Below are 18,238 nucleotides of genomic sequence, written 5' to 3'. Positions count from 1 at the left end.
TGTTGCTACACTGTTGTTTTAAAACATCAACATTTTCAATGAAAATGTTTCCACAAGGATTATTCATGTTGATTTCCTTGAAAATACAGTTCTTTAAAAGTAACATCACACTCTTTTGAATTGCGTCAAGAACAACAGCAAATTCTCTTGGTTTAACTGGTAATTGAAATTTCTGGAGAAATTCAGTATATGACAAATACCCATGGGAATTAACCATCTGTCTTACTAAAATAATACTTTCATTGAACAAAGTACGATAGAATAAAGATTTGTTTTTAAATAGTATGTCCTTTTTATTCCATATGAAATAATTGTGGGGTGAAAATTTGTGCTTATATACCAGTTGCCATGCTAGTAGGGCTTTTTCAAAACTGGCCAATTTAACAGGACTTTGTTCAACAGAAAAATTACATTTCAACAAAAAATGTATGCCTCCAAGAGTATTAAATATATAATCAGGAAATACATTCCAAGGACTTTCTCTATTCTTCATAAATTCTATTAACCATTTAATTTTGAAAGTGTCATTAAGTGTACTATAATCTATGACCTCAAGTTCCCTTGGTCTTTAGGATTACAAATTACCTCCTTTTTCAAATAATGTGTTTTTTTTCTCCAAATAAAATCTAATAAAGAATTTGAGCTAGACCTTTAATAATCTTAGGAGGTACATCTAATGATAATGATGTATACACAGATTTAGATATAGCTTCTGCCTTTGGCAATAATACCCTCACAAATATTGACATATCCCTCAGTAACCACAAATTACATTTCTTTTTTTGTTTTATCAATAATTGGATCAAAATTTAACTGACTCCTTTGTTTGTTTGTTTTTTTACAAATTACTATACCTAGATATGTTAAATTATGTTTAACTGGAATGTTTATTACATGTTCATTAGCAATATTTAAGGGGAAACAATACAGATCTATCTAAATTCATTGTAAAGCCTGAAAAACCAGTGAATTCCTCAATGTATCTAATTGTTTTTGGTACTTCAAATTTGTTTTAAAAAACTGCAGTGTCATCAGTAAACTACCTAAGTTTAAACTGTACACCTAAAGCTGTGATACCATTAAATTAATTTCTTTTTACATGCAATGCTAAAACCTGAGTGACTAACAAAAATAAAAAAGGAGAGAGAGGGCAACCTTGGTTAATGCCACATGTGGTACCATAAGCAAGTTTGACAGAACTATTACATCCAATATACAATGTTTTAACTGCTTTCAAAAACATATCTCCAAAACCAAGCAATTTGATATCTTTGAAAATAAAATTATGGTTCACCATATCAAATGCTTTGTAAAAATCAATAAATAAAATAAAACTATCACCCTCAATAAAGTGATTATAATCGATCATATCTAAAACTAGTCTAATATTATTCCTGATATGAAGGCTTTGCATAAAACCAGACTGTTCTATATCAATTATTTTGTCTAAACCTAGCAAAAATCATTGCAAACACTTTACTGTGATTATTTAGCAAACTAATAGGCCTCCAGTTTTCAATGAATAACTTGTCTTTATTAGGTTTGGGAATCAGTGTTATATAAAGGCAATTGTATCTTTTATAAATACTAATTAAAAAAAGATGAAAGTTCTTTAGAAAAAGTCTTGTAAAATTCTCCTGTTAGCCCATCATTGCCTGGAGATTTGTTATTTTTTAACAAGTTAATGCACTCTCTCAACTCTTCAATGTCTATGTCTTTATCACAAATATTCTGAAAGTTCTGGTCTATTTTTTTGTTTTTGTTTTACTCACTAAGCTATTTAAAAAAGTATCAATGTTGGAAGTAGTTGATATGGAAGAGTACAAATTACTAAAACACTGAGCAACATGTTTTGAAATAACTGAAGAATTATCTACTATTTTGTTGTTAATCATTAATTTTGAGATTGAGGTAAAGTCACTGTTTTTTTTTTCAAGGCCAAAAAAATATTTTGTATTTTTTCCCCCTTTTTCTAATCATTTAAGTCTGGATCTAATAAATGCTCCTTTTGCTTTATCCTCATAGATATTATCTAATTCAATCTGCAATAAATCTAATTTTTGTAACTCACAATCAGTCAAAGCTTCCTTTTTCTTTTTATATTTCGCTTCCAATTTTCCTTGATAAATGCCGTTCTAATATCAAATTTCAAGGGTTAGTTCACCCAAAAATTAAAATTAGCCCGTTATTTACTCACCCTCAAGTCATCCTAGGTGTATATGACTTCCTTCTTTCAGACGAATCCAGTCGGAGTTATATTAAAAATGGTCTTTGATCTTTCAAGCTGTTTAATGGCACTCAGCGGGTGTTGCATGCATCAGTCCAAAAGAAGTGAAATAAAGTGCATCCATCCATAATAAAAAGTGTCTCACACGGCTCCGGGGGGGGCTCCTGTAGCTAATCGATGCGTTTTTGTAAGAAAAATATCCATATTCAAAATGTAGTAATCACTTTAATCTAGCTTCCGCTTGTCGGAGAACGTGCTAACAGCAGTAATAAATAATAGCGATATCTATGGAGTTTTTACACATAATCAGTTAAACTAGCTAGCTGTTTTTATTGTTGACATTTTATTACATTTTCAAGGGTTAGTTCACCCAAAAATTAAAATTAGCCCGTTATTTACTCACCCTCAAGTCATCCTAGGTGTATATGACTTCCTTCTTTCAGACGAATCCAGTCGGAGTTATATTAAAAATGGTCTTTGATCTTTCAAGCTGTTTAATGGCACTCAGCGGGTGTTGCATGCATCAGTCCAAAAGAAGTGAAATAAAGTGCATCCATCCATAATAAAAAGTGTCTCACACGGCTCCGGGGGGGGCTCCTGTAGCTAATCGATGCGTTTTTGTAAGAAAAATATCCATATTCAAAACGTAGTAATCACTTTAATCTAGCTTCCGCTTGTCGGAGAACGTGCTAACAGCAGTAATAAATAATAGCGATATCTATGGAGTTTTTACATAATCAGTTAAACTAGCTAGCTGTTTTTATTGTTGACATTTTATTACATTTTTAATATAAATGTTAGTGAAAAGAATATAAATAAAAAAAACTTTTAGATATCATTCCGCATATGTGATGGACATTGGTTATGATAATCTTTGGTATCTACTTTGAAGGCATCTTGAGTAAAACTCTTTAACCGGAAGGGGCGAGACCAAGTGAACAGAATACGGAAGTCTGTTGCACAGAACCCCTATTAATGCTTCAAAGATAAAATTACATGAATTTCTAATTACAACGTTGAAATAAGTAAAGCCTGTACAAATACTATAGAAATCGTGAATATAAATGATTGGGAATCATGTAAAAAAATTTTTTTAAATAAAAACGGTGCACATTTCATTTATCTAATATAAAATGTATATAGTTTTGTTCACTTGGCTGTTTCCTTATAAAGGTCCAGAAATTTGTCAAGGTTTTTGTCAGGTGTCTTTTTTAATTATGTGATGTCATTACGTTGCTGTCTTGCCGCCAGCCAATCACTGCATTGCTGATCGTGGTTTCGAGTAAAGATACATCTGCCCTTTATGGGGAACACGAGAATGTGCAGTAATCTTAGACAACTTAATCCAGATATTTTAATCAAATTCGTTTGAAGAACCAAATTAGCCAGAGATCCGTTATCACGATTAGAAGATCTGGCATCTTTCAAATAATCTCAGATGTATTATGTGAGGTACAAAGAATGGGCCGGTTTGTTTTCCCCCCATGGCATAAACAGATATGATGTTTCTGTGGGTGTTCCCAGTAATGCAGACAGACGGTGCGTTCCAAACACTGATCTATCTGCATGACCATTTAGGTCTAGGCCTACATGCTCAGCAGGTTTGCGTTGTAAGAATGTACAGAGATACTTCCGATATAAAAACGCTGACTCGTTAGGTGATGTTTTCTCATTAAAATTGTACGATATCCTATTAATTCAATGTATGGGGATACTAGAGAATACCAATATGGCGGCGCGGCGGCTTCACTATTATGACGTCATGAGCAATCCAGTTGTCTATTATATAGATCAGTGGTTCCACTGTTGTTCATCTCTTTTGGAACTGTCCATTTACAAAGAAATTTTGGCAAGATGTTTTAAGTTTCATTAGGAGTAACATTTATGATGAACGTATTCTGTTTTGGAAGGACATAGTATTGGGTTTTATTGAGTATGAACAATCTAATAGGAAACAGTTTCATGTAGTGAATCTCAAAATTTCACATCCATAGATCCAAATATTCAAACTCCAGACCTCTCTTTCTTTCAGACATCTTTCTTCCCCTTTTTCTTTTTTCTTCTTCTTCTTTATTTGTTTTTACTTAATTTTTTTGTTATTATTGTTTATAATTTTTATGTTGATGGTTGTATTATTTTTTGTGTACTGTTCTTGATTTTTGAGCATTAATAAAAAAATAAAAATAAAAATAAAAAAAGATCAGTGGTTCCAAACGGGATACATCGCCCTCCGAAGGGCACTTCGGAGTGAAAACAATCATGGCCGCCATATTGAAGGGTCGTTCCAAACCGAAGTGCTCAAAACTGGCCACTTCAAAGGGCCCTTCGGAATGAAGGATTTCGAAGGGTACAACTGATGGACACTTCGGGCCCCATGATCCTTTGCACAGGGAACTTGTTTGGCGTCACAGAGTTCGACTTCGCTTATAAATGTATGTATAGTATTTTTCTATACTACTGTAATATTTTTACGAGTTAGATTTGGTACATTATTATGGTTAAAATGTCATTGTGCTTCAACAAAAATACTTTACAGCTACTTTTATCAGTCCATTCAAATGTTTCAGACTGTACATAGACACAATATACATTACAAATGCATATTACATTACATTACATTTCATATACAAATATACATTTTATTTAACGTAAAAGACGAATGGGGGTCAAAAGCATACAAAATGTATGACGAAGGTACCTCCTTGATCATCTCGTTAACATGACGCAGAAGTGCATTCCAAAAAAATCCCTTCTAAGGTCTCACTCCGGAGGGTAAACCCTTTGAAGGGATTAGGACATAGGGATGAGCCCTTTTGAATGGAGCGCAGGGCAAGTCAATTGGCAGCAAGTGTGTTTTGGGACTCTCAGTCCGACACTGTAGTCAAAAGCGTTTTTCAAATATTGTGCACCTTTAACCTGGTGATTGCTATCGGGATGTGAAGTGACTTTCAACCAGCATAACAAAAAAAAATTTTTTGAACCAAATGACCTACCTCGCCTTCCATATAAGGGCTCAAGCAGAGTGGTTTGTTGCAAATATTAAATGTAATTTCTATTGTTGTCCATTGTATCATTCATATCTAATAATACATGTAAATCAAGTAAATTACAAAAATTACACAAAGTAATGACTGTCATGATTACTTAAAAAGAAATGTATGACTAAATAAATAATAAATAAAAAATTAGTTTCTGTTTCACTATAGGCTATGTAAGGGCAAAAAAAAAACAACAACTTATAAAACACCTGAATTATTTTTGCAAGAAAATAAATAAATAAATAGATTATTTAATTAAAGTTAATAAGGCACTTTATTCCAAGATAGTGGTTAACTTACCTCCCATGTTAGTTATAGTTAGTTATATTGTTTTTAAACATCTATAATGCAATGAAAATCTATAATGCCAAAAGACTGCAAGAACTAATTGACAAGAGAACTCTACATTTGCTTTCAATGAAAATAATAACTAAACTTTTGAATAATAAAGCTGATAATATTTCCCTGCATCCCTAGAATGAATGTTGAATAGTCTGGAAAACCATTTCAGACCATCTGATTGTTAAGGCCAGTAAAATGAAGACTGGAGCTTGTTTCCACACTTTTTAATCAAGTGAATATTTCTCAGGCTAAATTATTTTTTAATTTCTGTATAAACACAAACCTTAAAATCTTGACTACAGAAAAGATGCAGTTAATTTGAAAACATGTTGACCTTTTGTAATTACATACAACAGTTTGAGTATATGATCGCCTTTATATCTTTTTACACTTCTGGGTTTCTCCAAAGAATTTCTTTGTATGTTCTTTGTATTGTATGAAGTATGTGATAATTTCTCCCCCCCCCCCCCCCCCCTCTCTCTCTCTCTCTCTCTCTCTCTCTCTCTCTCTCTGGGGAACATAGTTTAGTGCAGTGGTCTTCAAATTTCAAGACCCATCGCTCTGCACATTTTGCATGTCTCCCTTTTTTAACACACCTGATTCAGATGATCAGTTCGTTAGGAGAGACCCCATGGACTGAATTGAGTGTGTCAGACAAGAGAGATGTGTAGAGCCCGTGGGTCAACAGGACCAGGATTGAAAACCACTGGTTTAGCTGATTATTTCCATTAAAATTGTTGCTTTTGCTCTGACAGCCACACGAGGGCGACAGACATCTTTTGGTATCTGGACAGGGTACATGAAATACATGAAATTATTGACATGATTTGATGGATGTGTAGGATTTTCTTAAAGGGTTGGTTCACCAAAAAATGAAAATTAGCCCATAAATTACTCACCCTCAAGTCATCCTAGGTGTACATGACTTTATTCTTTCAGACGAATCCAGTCGGAATTATATTAAAAATAGTCTTTGATCTTTCAGAAGTGACGAACGCGGAAATGCAGGGGAGAGATCAAAACAAAACAACGGTCACTAATTAGAAGTACAAAACGAGGATTTGTAAAGAAGAATGTCGGAGGATTTCGATATAAGCCAAGAGGAGACTGGTTTTCCTTTGCTAAAGTAAGGAAACTTGGCTTCCTTTGCTCCTGTTAACAAACGTTGGTTTTCACAAAACTCACCGACGCATGCGCAACGCTGACCTCATACGTCAAGTACAAGTACTTACAGTGTACAACTGTTGGCGCAAGCTACATTAAAGTGATTATTACGTTTTTGAATATGGATATTTTTCTTACAAAAATGCATCGATTCGCTACAGAAGGCCTTTGTTCACCCCCCCCCAGAGCTGTGTGAGACAATTTTTTATGGATGGGCACTTTTTATATAACTTCTTTTGGACTGATGCATGCAACACCCGTTGAGTGGCATTAAACAACTTGAAAGATCAAAGACCATTTTTAATATAATTCCGACTGGATTCGTCTGAAAGAAGAAAGTCATATACACCTAGGATTACTTGAGGGTGAGTAATTTATGGGTTAATGTTCATTTTTGGGTGAACTAACCCTTTAAGTAAAATGTATGTTTTGGTTATGAAAACTTGTTCTAATACTAAACAAATAGTGTAAAACACCAGCAGCACATTTGCCATTACATCACTGCAGGAAAAGATGCAGGAAAAGATGTCTCTTAACTGTCCTTTTGAACTATTGTTACTTCAGTTGACCTGTCATCAGACTCTTGGGAGTTGAGCAGATGGTCCTTCAGCATCGGTCAAGTGTAACTGAATGCAGAAACATGTAGTTTGTACAGTATAAAAACAGTACTTCTATATGGAACATCCCAATAAAACATGGAAACCCAGTGTGTGTGTGTGTGTTTGTATCTCACTTGTACAGGAAAGAAGGCATTGCGTAGTCTCGTATTTGGTTCAGTACTCACAATTGAAGTTACCCATCTATCTATGCAATACAGTGGAATACTGCAATATTGTTAGTATATGACCCTACTCTGATACAGACTTTCTTTTTTTAACCAGTACTGTGTATGCACACATAGTTATTTAGTGACATGTCATCTATATTTATACATTTATGAAGTGACAAACACTTGAGTGTTGAACTTGAGACATCTCCCATCAAGAGACTTTTCTGTATCAGTTTAACTTTAGTTAGTTAGTAAGTAACCTTTATTTCTGTCAGGACCACTATCGTCAAAGATGATTGACAATAAGCATACAGTTTGGATTGGCGGTATGGTTCCTTTCTGGGCAAGGACTCCCTGCGCATTCATGCAGCCTAGCATAGATGAGAGCAGGGAGAGCAGCGATAACCCCCCTAGGGTAAACAGAACGGAACCAACATAAATGTATTGCAGATATCGTTAAAGTTAAATAATGTTATGGACACATTTTAGAATTAGTCTGATTCAAAGGAGAATCAGAAGGCTGAATCCTGACTGACAGAGGAGGAGTTGGGGATGGAGGAGGGTAATTAGTTATCGAGCAATGCGAAAACTGCTGATACTACTGCAGGACCTTATATATGAATACTTAGATAGGTGTCGTATTCCCATAGGTTGATGGGGATCAGCTGAGAGTCAGCTGATGCGAGCTTGACTAACGTGACCTGCCAGAACTGACGCTATGCTAGATTTAACCAGGATGAAGACAATATCTGTTCAAGAAAGCAAAAAAGACATAACAATTAACATATTGGCAAAAAAAAAAAATTGGGCCATCGTACGTTCAAAGGTGGTAGTTCAGCCTGAAAACATGAGTTTGATAGCCACATGAGCCTCGTAAAATGTTCTCACAAGTCGGTCGTCATGATATTTCACCGTATAAGTAAGGACATTTGGGCCTCACATGTATAACTAAACAAGTACACACATATTTGTTCAAGTCACTTACCAACTGTGCCTCTCAGTCACATCCCAGAGGCTCCTCTTCTGTTCTTCATTACTGGGTAATCAGAATCCTGTAACCATTTCACATAATAGCACTGCTTAGATTCATGATATAAACATAGAATACATACACACATGCTTAATTTCATCCACAGATCTCCCCTTATTAACAAAAAATACAGAGAAGTAAGTTCAGTACATTTGATGCTCATTAGCATAAATATAGGGAAGGAAAAATGGGAAGAGTTTAGGTTAAGCAGCAGAACAGTCTTAATCTCTGCTTGCTCAGCCTGGTCTCATTCAGCAATAAGCACCATGATTAAGTTATGATGTAAAAATGACTGCTGAAAAAATATAAATTTAATGTAGCATATATTTTATTAATTTTTTTATTTATTTAGTCATTTATCAGACGCTTTTATCCAAAGCGACTTACAAATGAGGACAACAGAAGCAATCAATTGTGGTATTAAAACAACTAAAAACAGATCCAAAACTAAAAGCTAAAACTTAATAAATACTACCTATACACATTTTAAAAATAAAGAGATTAAATAAAAGTGACAAATGCATACAACAAAATGTCAAAACTTAACATTTAAATGAAAAACAAAAAATAAAGCTAAAAACAATTCAAAATATTAAAGAACAAAAGGTATAAGAGTATAATAATGATTCTAACATAACACTAAGCCAAACACCAAAAAAACAACTACATATGTGTATGTACAACCACACACACACACACACACACACACACACACACCAACAACTTACTTACACATAGTAAGAAATGGTTATAAAAACTGAAACAGAAGCGAAACAAGTAATAGGAAAGAGGAGAAATAAAAAGCGATACTTATCCTTTGCCGGTGTGCCTGCCCGGTGGAGTCGCACGGTAGAGTCGCACGGTAGAGTCGATGGTCTTTACACTCTTCGGTCTTCACACGAGGAGGACTTCACGCGACTGCTGCTGCGGTAAACGACGCTTTTTTATACCATTCTAACAAAATACTACATTAATTCACACTTTCCTTATTTTCTCCACAACAAATGGCCAAGCAAGCGCAGACATTGACAAGATACGCGATACAGAACGAGACCAAACGCGATATCAGCATGTCTCCACACAGTAAACAAAACAAGCGTTTCCTTGCAACGACAACTGCACTACACACTAATGAGACCAGTAAATACACTTACTTACTATATATCAAATCTTTTAGTGAGTGAAGATAAAGAGAGAAAGGGTAAATTACATGAGGATGACTTTTTGCTAGTAGGGTAAGAAAATAAGGAAATGTGAAGAGGAATGAGGAATGATGAGAGGAATCAAAGGAACTGGGAATATGAGGAATGATCAGATCAGATGACGGAGTTTCTTTTACTGCTTTTATTTGTTAAGGTGAGTTCATGGATCACTCATGTAGTACATGACATTCTGAATACTATCATTAGCTTAGTTAATGTTGGTTTGTTGGATGTGTAGTTTGGATGTGAAAGCACATTTTGACAGCGAGCTGTGCAACAGCAACAACAGAAAGTCCATCAGAAATCAACTCCACAAGAAAAATGGCTGCCTGATTAAGCCTCGGATTCAAACATCTTCTTCCTGCCGCCCATGCCAGCCTTATCCTCTATATTCTTACGCCAGTCTCCCACTGCCTCCTTCTCCTAAAATAAGAATTTGAAGATAAAAAATTATATTTGAAATAATTACTTTGGCAGGTATGGGCTTCTTTATTGCTGTAGTGTGCCCTCACCTCCTCCTTGACCTCTTTCTTGACCTGTTTGAGGTTGGCTCTCAGATCCAGGGACACTTTGTGTTTGGAACCCAGCAGGGCCTGCAGCATGGCATCAGCAGACATACGCACTTTCTTCAGAGCGGGTTTCTTGAATTTACCTATCAGGTCCTGAACCTTTATCTTCAGATCCTCAATCTAGAAAAACATGCAGTGTTATTTGCTGAAAGTCAAACCCATGAAAGATAAACGATGAGATACAGAATCCATGCATTTAAAACCTCTTTTTCGCTCTTGCCCACTTTAACAGACAGGTCATATCTCTCCTCATCCACCACATCAATCTTCTGATGAAGCTCTTTGCACAGGTCCTGACCACAGTGGAGAAAACATTTCATAACAGAGTAAAATACTGCAATAATAATAAAAGACTTCATGCATGTGTACCTGTAATTCCTGCAGTGAGCCAGGCAGAGACAGAGGAGGACATTTCTCCTCCATATAGCGAACTCTTTCCTCTTCTGTCTGCTTTTCCTCAGCCACCAGCAGGTCCTTGGCTATACCCAGTATCAAACTCTTGAACAAAAAATGGTGAAAAGACACATGCAACAAAACACACATCTCTAGAGTAAACACAAACCAAACAGACTCAACTGCTCATGTTTACCTTGAGATGATGCCGACGGCTTGAGGTCATCTTTTTTCTGTTAGGATTTTAGGAGAGAAATAACATATTTCTACACTTTTAAACTGTATATGTGAAATTTCCAGTTGAAGATGTGTTTACAGACTTACTCAGACATGATGGGAGGCTTGTGCTCTTCTGTTAGGAAATATAGAGTACAGGGTGAGACAGTCTTAAAAAGTGATTGTCCAAGCATTGTTTGATGGTCAACACATCGAGTAGATGATAAACCATGTTTTACATGTCCTATTTCGGTGAGGGAAAACTTCTCTCTAGCTAATATGTTACTTTGACATGCGTAAATTAAACCCTGGACAAAAAGCTGGTTTACAATATTTAATCTCAAAGCATTAAATTCTGCAGTGCAGCCTTTCTAAGCTCTTCTCTGCTGTGTTCACCACATACACACCTTATTCAGTTACAGCCACTGAGTACTGCTATCAACAGTCATCACTTTTAACACAGTGAACTACAGCTATAAACAAGTCACACTCCTCCACACTCAATTAACACTCTCATTCATTACACAGAGAACTTCCCACCAATCACATGCAAGCATATCAAGTGGCTGTTTTGGCAGTCAATGAAGTAATTCACTTCTGTATTCACTCATGTATAAATTATTTACAACCAAAAAAAGGGAATATGAGCTGACCATATAATACAGACAGCTGCTGTACATACATTTGTTGGCATTGGGATGAATATATTCAATTAACATGATGCCCACAGTAATGTTAAGCAACACATTTTATTATTACAGCTATAGTTATATACTGTAGTTAACGACATGAACATACTGATGTTTTGGTGTATTTGGTGTAAAAATATTAGACGAATAAAATGAAATAAATCTGGGTGGAGTCAAAAGGACTATGCTGCTATGTTTCACCCAGTACTAGCATTTAGCTGCATGTGATATAAATGTGAGTGAAGCAGAAAGCTGATATCTGTGTGTAAAATTATCCAAAGTGTTGTATCAAGAGCAAACAAGGGCTAAAGACATTAATCAGAAACCGTATCAGGCAACAGATCAGTCATACAGAGACTGCCTCCTTCCGCTTCCTCTCTGGCTTATGTTGTCTCCTCAAAGTAATAACTGGACTGTAGATGCAGTGATAAGCTGGGTGATGGATTGATTGGGGCCTCAGATTTCGGGGTTATTGAAATGTTAGCACATAGTGTTCCCTCAGCTCTGCCACATTACCTGTATTATGTTATCTTGATAACATATGGAAATTTTTCTGGATTTCAAACATTCTCCTATATTTAAATAAGGCTCAGTTGTTTGAAACATTTACAGCAAATGAAAAACCTCATCCATAAGCCATTAACATTATGCCCTTGAGCATGACACCTAAAACCAGGTTACTCCAAGAGGATTCATCACTTTGAATATAAGTGTCTGATAAAAGACTACATACTCTGCTTGAAACACAACATGCAAGAGGATGCTTAGGCTTATAATGAAGATAAATACTCTAAAACATTTGCTGAATAAAAGAAAGGAAGCAAACTTAATTTACTTCCTTCGCTTTTGAATGCCTCTAACCCACATCTCATAAAACACATCCATATAGTTATTAATATATATATATATATACATATATAGCCTTATTGAAATTCAAACAAAATGTCTTTTAAACTTTGGTAAAAATTAAGAATTACTTTGGTGTGTAAGCTCAAAAAACATACCAAAGTTCAACAACAAGAGGACTTTGCACACATAATGGTAGAAGATTTCTCACAATTTGTTTTGTAAGAAATCTTCTACGATTATGTGGGTGAACTCATCTCTTTGTTTAACTCATTAAGTTTTGTAAAAATGTATACTGTCATCTTAAAACACATCCAGAAATTATATAGCATGTGTAACAGGTCAGAAACATCTCACCTTTAAGAAAATCTGGGTAACAGGACAGACCAGGAGCTGCGGGCGGCCTCTGTACTGAAAGATGGTTTTGATAGCATTCTGTGATGGTTCAGCGAAACCCTTTAACTCTTTATGGAATTAGAGTCCAGTGCAGACCAATGAGACTTCATGCTGTTGAAAGCCAATATTACTCCTCCCAACCTCACTCATATAAATAACCCTTGCTTTCAAGATTGTTTTTCTTATTTTATTGCTTATTTACTTTACTCAGTGTCCTAATGAGTAGCTGCACTCTGAAAAGCATAAATCACTATAGGAGACAAACCATTCAACCAAAAACACACATCTACTTAAACAATCATAATGAATAACAGTCTGTATTAGTGGGTCAGTATCATTTTGATATAGTAGGGTAAATATACTTTAATTCATTAATTAATTAATAAATTAGTTTTTTCTCAGAGCACACTGACAATGTTTTGGTCAGAAAACAATGACAGAATTTTGGTCCTGTATAATGTAAACTTATAATTAAAATTATGATTTGAACAATTTTGAAGTTAAAAAGTAATTTAAAAGATTTAAATATGTAAGGAATGAATGATAAACAGCCAGTTTGGTGTAAGATCTTTCATGAAGACAAAATATATATATAAAAATGGTCAACACCGGAACCACATTCTGAACAGTTTATATCCAATTGTTTTTCACAACAGTCAAGTGTTTGGAGTTCACAGAGCAAAAGTAAATCATTCCTACATATCTAGAATTTACAGAATTTGTCATGTACACAATGAATCTGTATTAACTGCAACTGCTGTTGTCTTACAGGTCCACATGCTACTATATTCTACTCCTTCCATCTATAAGCAATATATTTTAAACACCACTGTAGTGCAGCAATTGCATAAAATTCACGACATGAGCCAAAAACATACTAGTCATCCTCAGGAGAAACTCTATCCATCAAGCCTGCCTGACCTTTCATTTAGTAGACCAGCGGGCTTAGTATTCCAAAGGGGAAGAGGATGGTGTCAAAGCTGGCATCAACATGTTTAATTAAATTAAATTATTAATTATAACATGTGTTTGCATGAGTGTGTGTGTGGTGGGTTGGATGTTAGCTGTGTCTCTATGAATGATCCCAATTTGAGACCCCAATTGGTGCTGCCAGTCCAACCCTGATAGAAACAATCCTGAAATAGTTAAGACATGACGCCAAACCAATTTTACCCATTGACGTTTCCATATTAAATCCTTCAGCCCCAGCTATAGAGCTCAGAGAAACATATAGAGACACAAACTTAGATGGTGTGAAGTATATAATACATTTTTGACAAGCTACTTTTGGCCGTTTAGATACTGTACACGAAAGTAGCATCTTGACTAGAGCAAAAAATCGAATTCCTGAATAAATAAGAATATTCGTGTTGTGCTCATTCCTTCAAAAACCAATACCAGCAGTTGTGTCAAATGCTACAGCCTTCATCAAAAATACATGTACCTCATACTTACAGTGTTGAAAATAATTACTTCTGTAGCTGCAGAAACACCAACATTCATCGGACTTCAGCACTACTAAACTTTAATAGAAATAATAGCTCAATCTGTAATCGAGAAAAGTGTCCGATTGCATAAACTTACAAGTTACCCATCAAATGTTTTTTTTAAGACTGGTCATAACTTTTTAAATCAGTTACCTGAATTCTAGATTGGTCTAATTTGAATCTGAAAAGTAAAACAGATTACTCCTACGTTAATTGCTAGTTGGTCAGACTACTTCTTTAGACACAGTCTAAACATAGTGGCTGTATTAAAGCAACTGGCCCCCGATTTGTTTCATCAGCTGTTCGATCAGAGACATGACCCTTCTCATTTGCAATGACTGAATGCGTGAGAAACCAGATCCCCCAAACATGCAGATTCTTATAAAAGAAGATGAAACAATATATACTTTTTTGTACACACTCTTTCTTTAGCTCAGCTCAGCTATTCTAGGCAGGTTGACAGATGTTCTGATATGACCACAAATGTTTCTCAGTGCCGAAACTTGCCATGAGACAACATGACATTTCAACAAATGTCACAATCCTAACCCTCAAGGAACAACTGTAGCAATATTTCAACATTTATTTAAAGCAATTAAATGATACCTAAATATGGGTAAAAACTATACCACCTCTGAACTGTAGCACAGGAAATGTGCATGCTGATTATCAGACAGGTGCTATCAAACAGGAAGGTCACTGCTTCCTTCTAACATTTTAGGAAGTCATTTATCAATTTTCCATCAAAGTATTTGACCTGAAACATTTGGTCTTAATTCCTATTATATTTAGTAATCAAAAATTATTACATACCCCAAATAGTGTTGGGTAGATTACTTGCAAATTGTAGTCCGTTACTGTTTACAAAGTACATGAGACAGTGAACCCAGTGGTCGACATCTATACCAAATATCATAGTTGAACTCCAAATGATTTTGACATAGCCTAATGAAACTTCAGGGAAATGTCAAAAGGCTGCTCTCAGATATACATACTGATGTCTTCTAGCTTACAAGTAAAGCTTTTATAAAGGTCAAAGCAAGTGGGGTGGAGGAATACACCTGGATCATCAAACTTTACAGAGTGTCAGAAGGTTGCTCTCATGTGAATATATTCACATTTCAGCCTCCTGACTTGCTGGCCAGGCTTTTTAAGAAGGTCAAATCATATGGTTTTGCTGGTCTCCAAGTTTGTCTCCCAGTCTGGTCCGGCTGGTCTGTTGGCTGGTTTTAGAGGGCTTATGGGAACTTTTCCACTGGTCAGGCTGGGACACAAGCTTGAATTGGCTAAGCCTAGTAAACCCTTGGCTGGTTTAAGATGTTTTTTCGGAAGGGGATGTACTTGTATGTACTTTGAAAATTTAGCAATTTTGCAACAGTTTTTTCTTTATTGAATTTAACCCAAAACAAAACTCATATTTTTTAAAACAGTGCCGTCTTAAAAACACTTTCAAGGAGGGAAAAAAAGTAAATAAAAAGACACATAGTCTAATAGGCTACTGTTTAAAAGGTCATTGACCAACAGTTTTGGTAACATGACATTACAAATAGGGTGAAGTCAGCAAAAGTGGGACACTTTTTGATAAACTGAGTATTAAATACAAATAAATCTATTCTACCATAATGCAATTTAAACAAATTCTCAAAGTCTCTTGTATCTCCCACTATGTTTTTTGAAAGAATATTGGTTGTTGTTTTAAACATAAAAAGATTGAAAAATGTTAAGAACCCATTTTTCTTTTTCGGGCTTTTCAGGTAAATTGGGACATACATTTGTATCTAGTCTGTGCTTACAAAATACAATTTCCTACAGCAAGACATTGTACAAATAATATTTTGCAATAGAAAATCCTCAGAATTTGACATAGTGGATAGTGTTATTGATAGTGAACTCATAAACACTTAACGTTTGCTGAATTAAGACACTTCAACAGAAGCATACATCTGAAGATTTATTAAAGCAATCCAACAGAATTACAAATTTAAACAATTAAAACACTACAAAAGTATGACAAGAACAAAGAATTGAATCACTTTCACAGAAGTACAATGCACTGTGTAGTATAAAAATGCCATGATTTTATATATGATGTGCCTGCTTGTGTGTGTGTACTGTGTTTGTATCTCACTGTGTGCTTGTGTGTGTGTGTGTGTAACATATGCTTTCATATTTGTGTGTTTATGTTGTATGTGTGTATGTGTGGGTGAGAGCAGGCATGTTTGTTTACAGGCACTTTTTAATTAAAAAAATAACTCCTCACATGTGGTATTTCCATCACCATGTCCCAGAGGCTCCGTTTCGAAAACGAACGAAAGTCTTGGTTTTGAAGCGACATGAGGGAAAGTGAATGTTTTCGGAATTTTCGTTTTTGGATGAACTAACCTTATCCCTTTAAAGCGGTCATATGATGCGATTTCTAGTTTTTCTTTCTCTTTGGAGTGTTACAAGCTGTTCGTGAATTGATAAGATCCCTAAAGTTGCAAAGACTAAAGTCTCAAACCCAAAGAGATATTCTTTATAAAAGTTAAGACTCGTCCACGCCTTCCTAAAACGCCTTGTTTAAACTCGCCCCCACATGTCTACATCACTGTGTGGGAAGATTTGCATAACGCCGCCCAAATGGCGATGCGTTTCAGAAAGGCAGGGCATAGAGGAGCAACAATAATGTACAGTATGTGGAAAAGAATGTGTTTTTTGAACCTTAAACCACATAAACACATTGCATTGCACCAAATACACCAAATAATGTTCTTTTTAGCAACGTCATATGACCCCTTTAAGTTGAAAAGAGTGAAATGTCTCTTTAACCTCAGGACAGAGGGAGGGCGGATAAGAAAGCGCGCATTGTACAAATAATATTTTGCAATAGAAAATCCTCAGAATTTGACATAGTGGATAGTGTTATTGATAGTGAACTCATAAACACTTAACGTTTGCTGAATTAAGACACTTCAACAGAAGCATACATCTGAAGATTTATTAAAGCAATCCAACAGAATTACAAATTTAAACAATTAAAACACTACAAAAGTATGACAAGAACAAAGAATTGAATCACTTTCACAGAAGTACAATGCACTGTGTAGTATAAAAATGCCATGATTTTATATATGATGTGCCTGCTTGTGTGTGTGTACTGTGTTTGTATCTCACTGTGTGCTTGTGTGTGTGTGTGTGTAACATATGCTTTCATATTTGTGTGTTTATGTTGTATGTGTGTATGTGTGGGTGAGAGCAGGCATGTTTGTTTACAGGCACTTTTTAATTAAAAAAATAACTCCTCACATGTGGTATTTCCATCACCATGTCCCAGAGGCTCCGTTTCGAAAACGAACGAAAGTCTTGGTTTTGAAGCGACATGAGGGAAAGTGAATGTTTTCGGAATTTTCGTTTTTGGATGAACTAACCTTATCCCTTTAAAGCGGTCATATGATGCGATTTCTAGTTTTTCTTTCTCTTTGGAGTGTTACAAGCTGTTCGTGAATTGATAAGATCCCTAAAGTTGCAAAGACTAAAGTCTCAAACCCAAAGAGATATTCTTTATAAAAGTTAAGACTCGTCCACGCCTTCCTAAAACGCCTTGTTTAAACTCGCCCCCACATGTCTACATCACTGTGTGGGAAGATTTGCATAACGCCGCCCAAATGGCGATGCGTTTCAGAAAGGCAGGGCATAGAGGAGCAACAATAATGTACAGTATGTGGAAAAGAATGTGTTTTTTGAACCTTAAACCACATAAACACATTGCATTGCACCAAATACACCAAATAATGTTCTTTTTAGCAACGTCATATGACCCCTTTAAGTTGAAAAGAGTGAAATGTCTCTTTAACCTCAGGACAGAGGGAGGGCGGATAAGAAAGCGCGTCA

General features: G+C 35.4%; 1 protein-coding gene across 1 annotated transcript; it reads right to left on the bottom strand.

Moving 5' to 3' along the window:
• Window positions 1–9,875: 9,875 nt before the first annotated feature.
• LOC107554604 (troponin I, fast skeletal muscle-like) lies at window positions 9,876–12,969 on the bottom strand. Its single transcript, XM_016237167.1, has 7 exons — window positions 12,843–12,969; window positions 11,059–11,086; window positions 10,931–10,967; window positions 10,711–10,839; window positions 10,545–10,634; window positions 10,285–10,461; window positions 9,876–10,195 (listed from the first exon to the last, which is right to left on the bottom strand). The coding sequence occupies exons 2-7, from the start codon at window positions 11,064–11,066 to the stop codon at window positions 10,106–10,108; spliced, it is 531 nt and encodes a 176-aa protein (XP_016092653.1). The 5' UTR covers window positions 11,067–11,086; window positions 12,843–12,969; the 3' UTR covers window positions 9,876–10,105.
• Between the last annotated feature and the right edge of the window lie 5,269 nt (window positions 12,970–18,238).

The sequence above is a fragment of the Sinocyclocheilus grahami genome, unplaced genomic scaffold (genome assembly GCF_001515645.1).
Source record: "Sinocyclocheilus grahami isolate Dianchi unplaced genomic scaffold, SAMN03320097.WGS_v1.1 scaffold508.1, whole genome shotgun sequence".
In the NCBI taxonomy this organism is placed as follows: domain Eukaryota; kingdom Metazoa; phylum Chordata; class Actinopteri; order Cypriniformes; family Cyprinidae; genus Sinocyclocheilus; species Sinocyclocheilus grahami.
The sequence above is the reverse complement of the archived record's forward strand: the minus strand, read 5'-3'. Positions and strand labels throughout refer to the sequence as shown.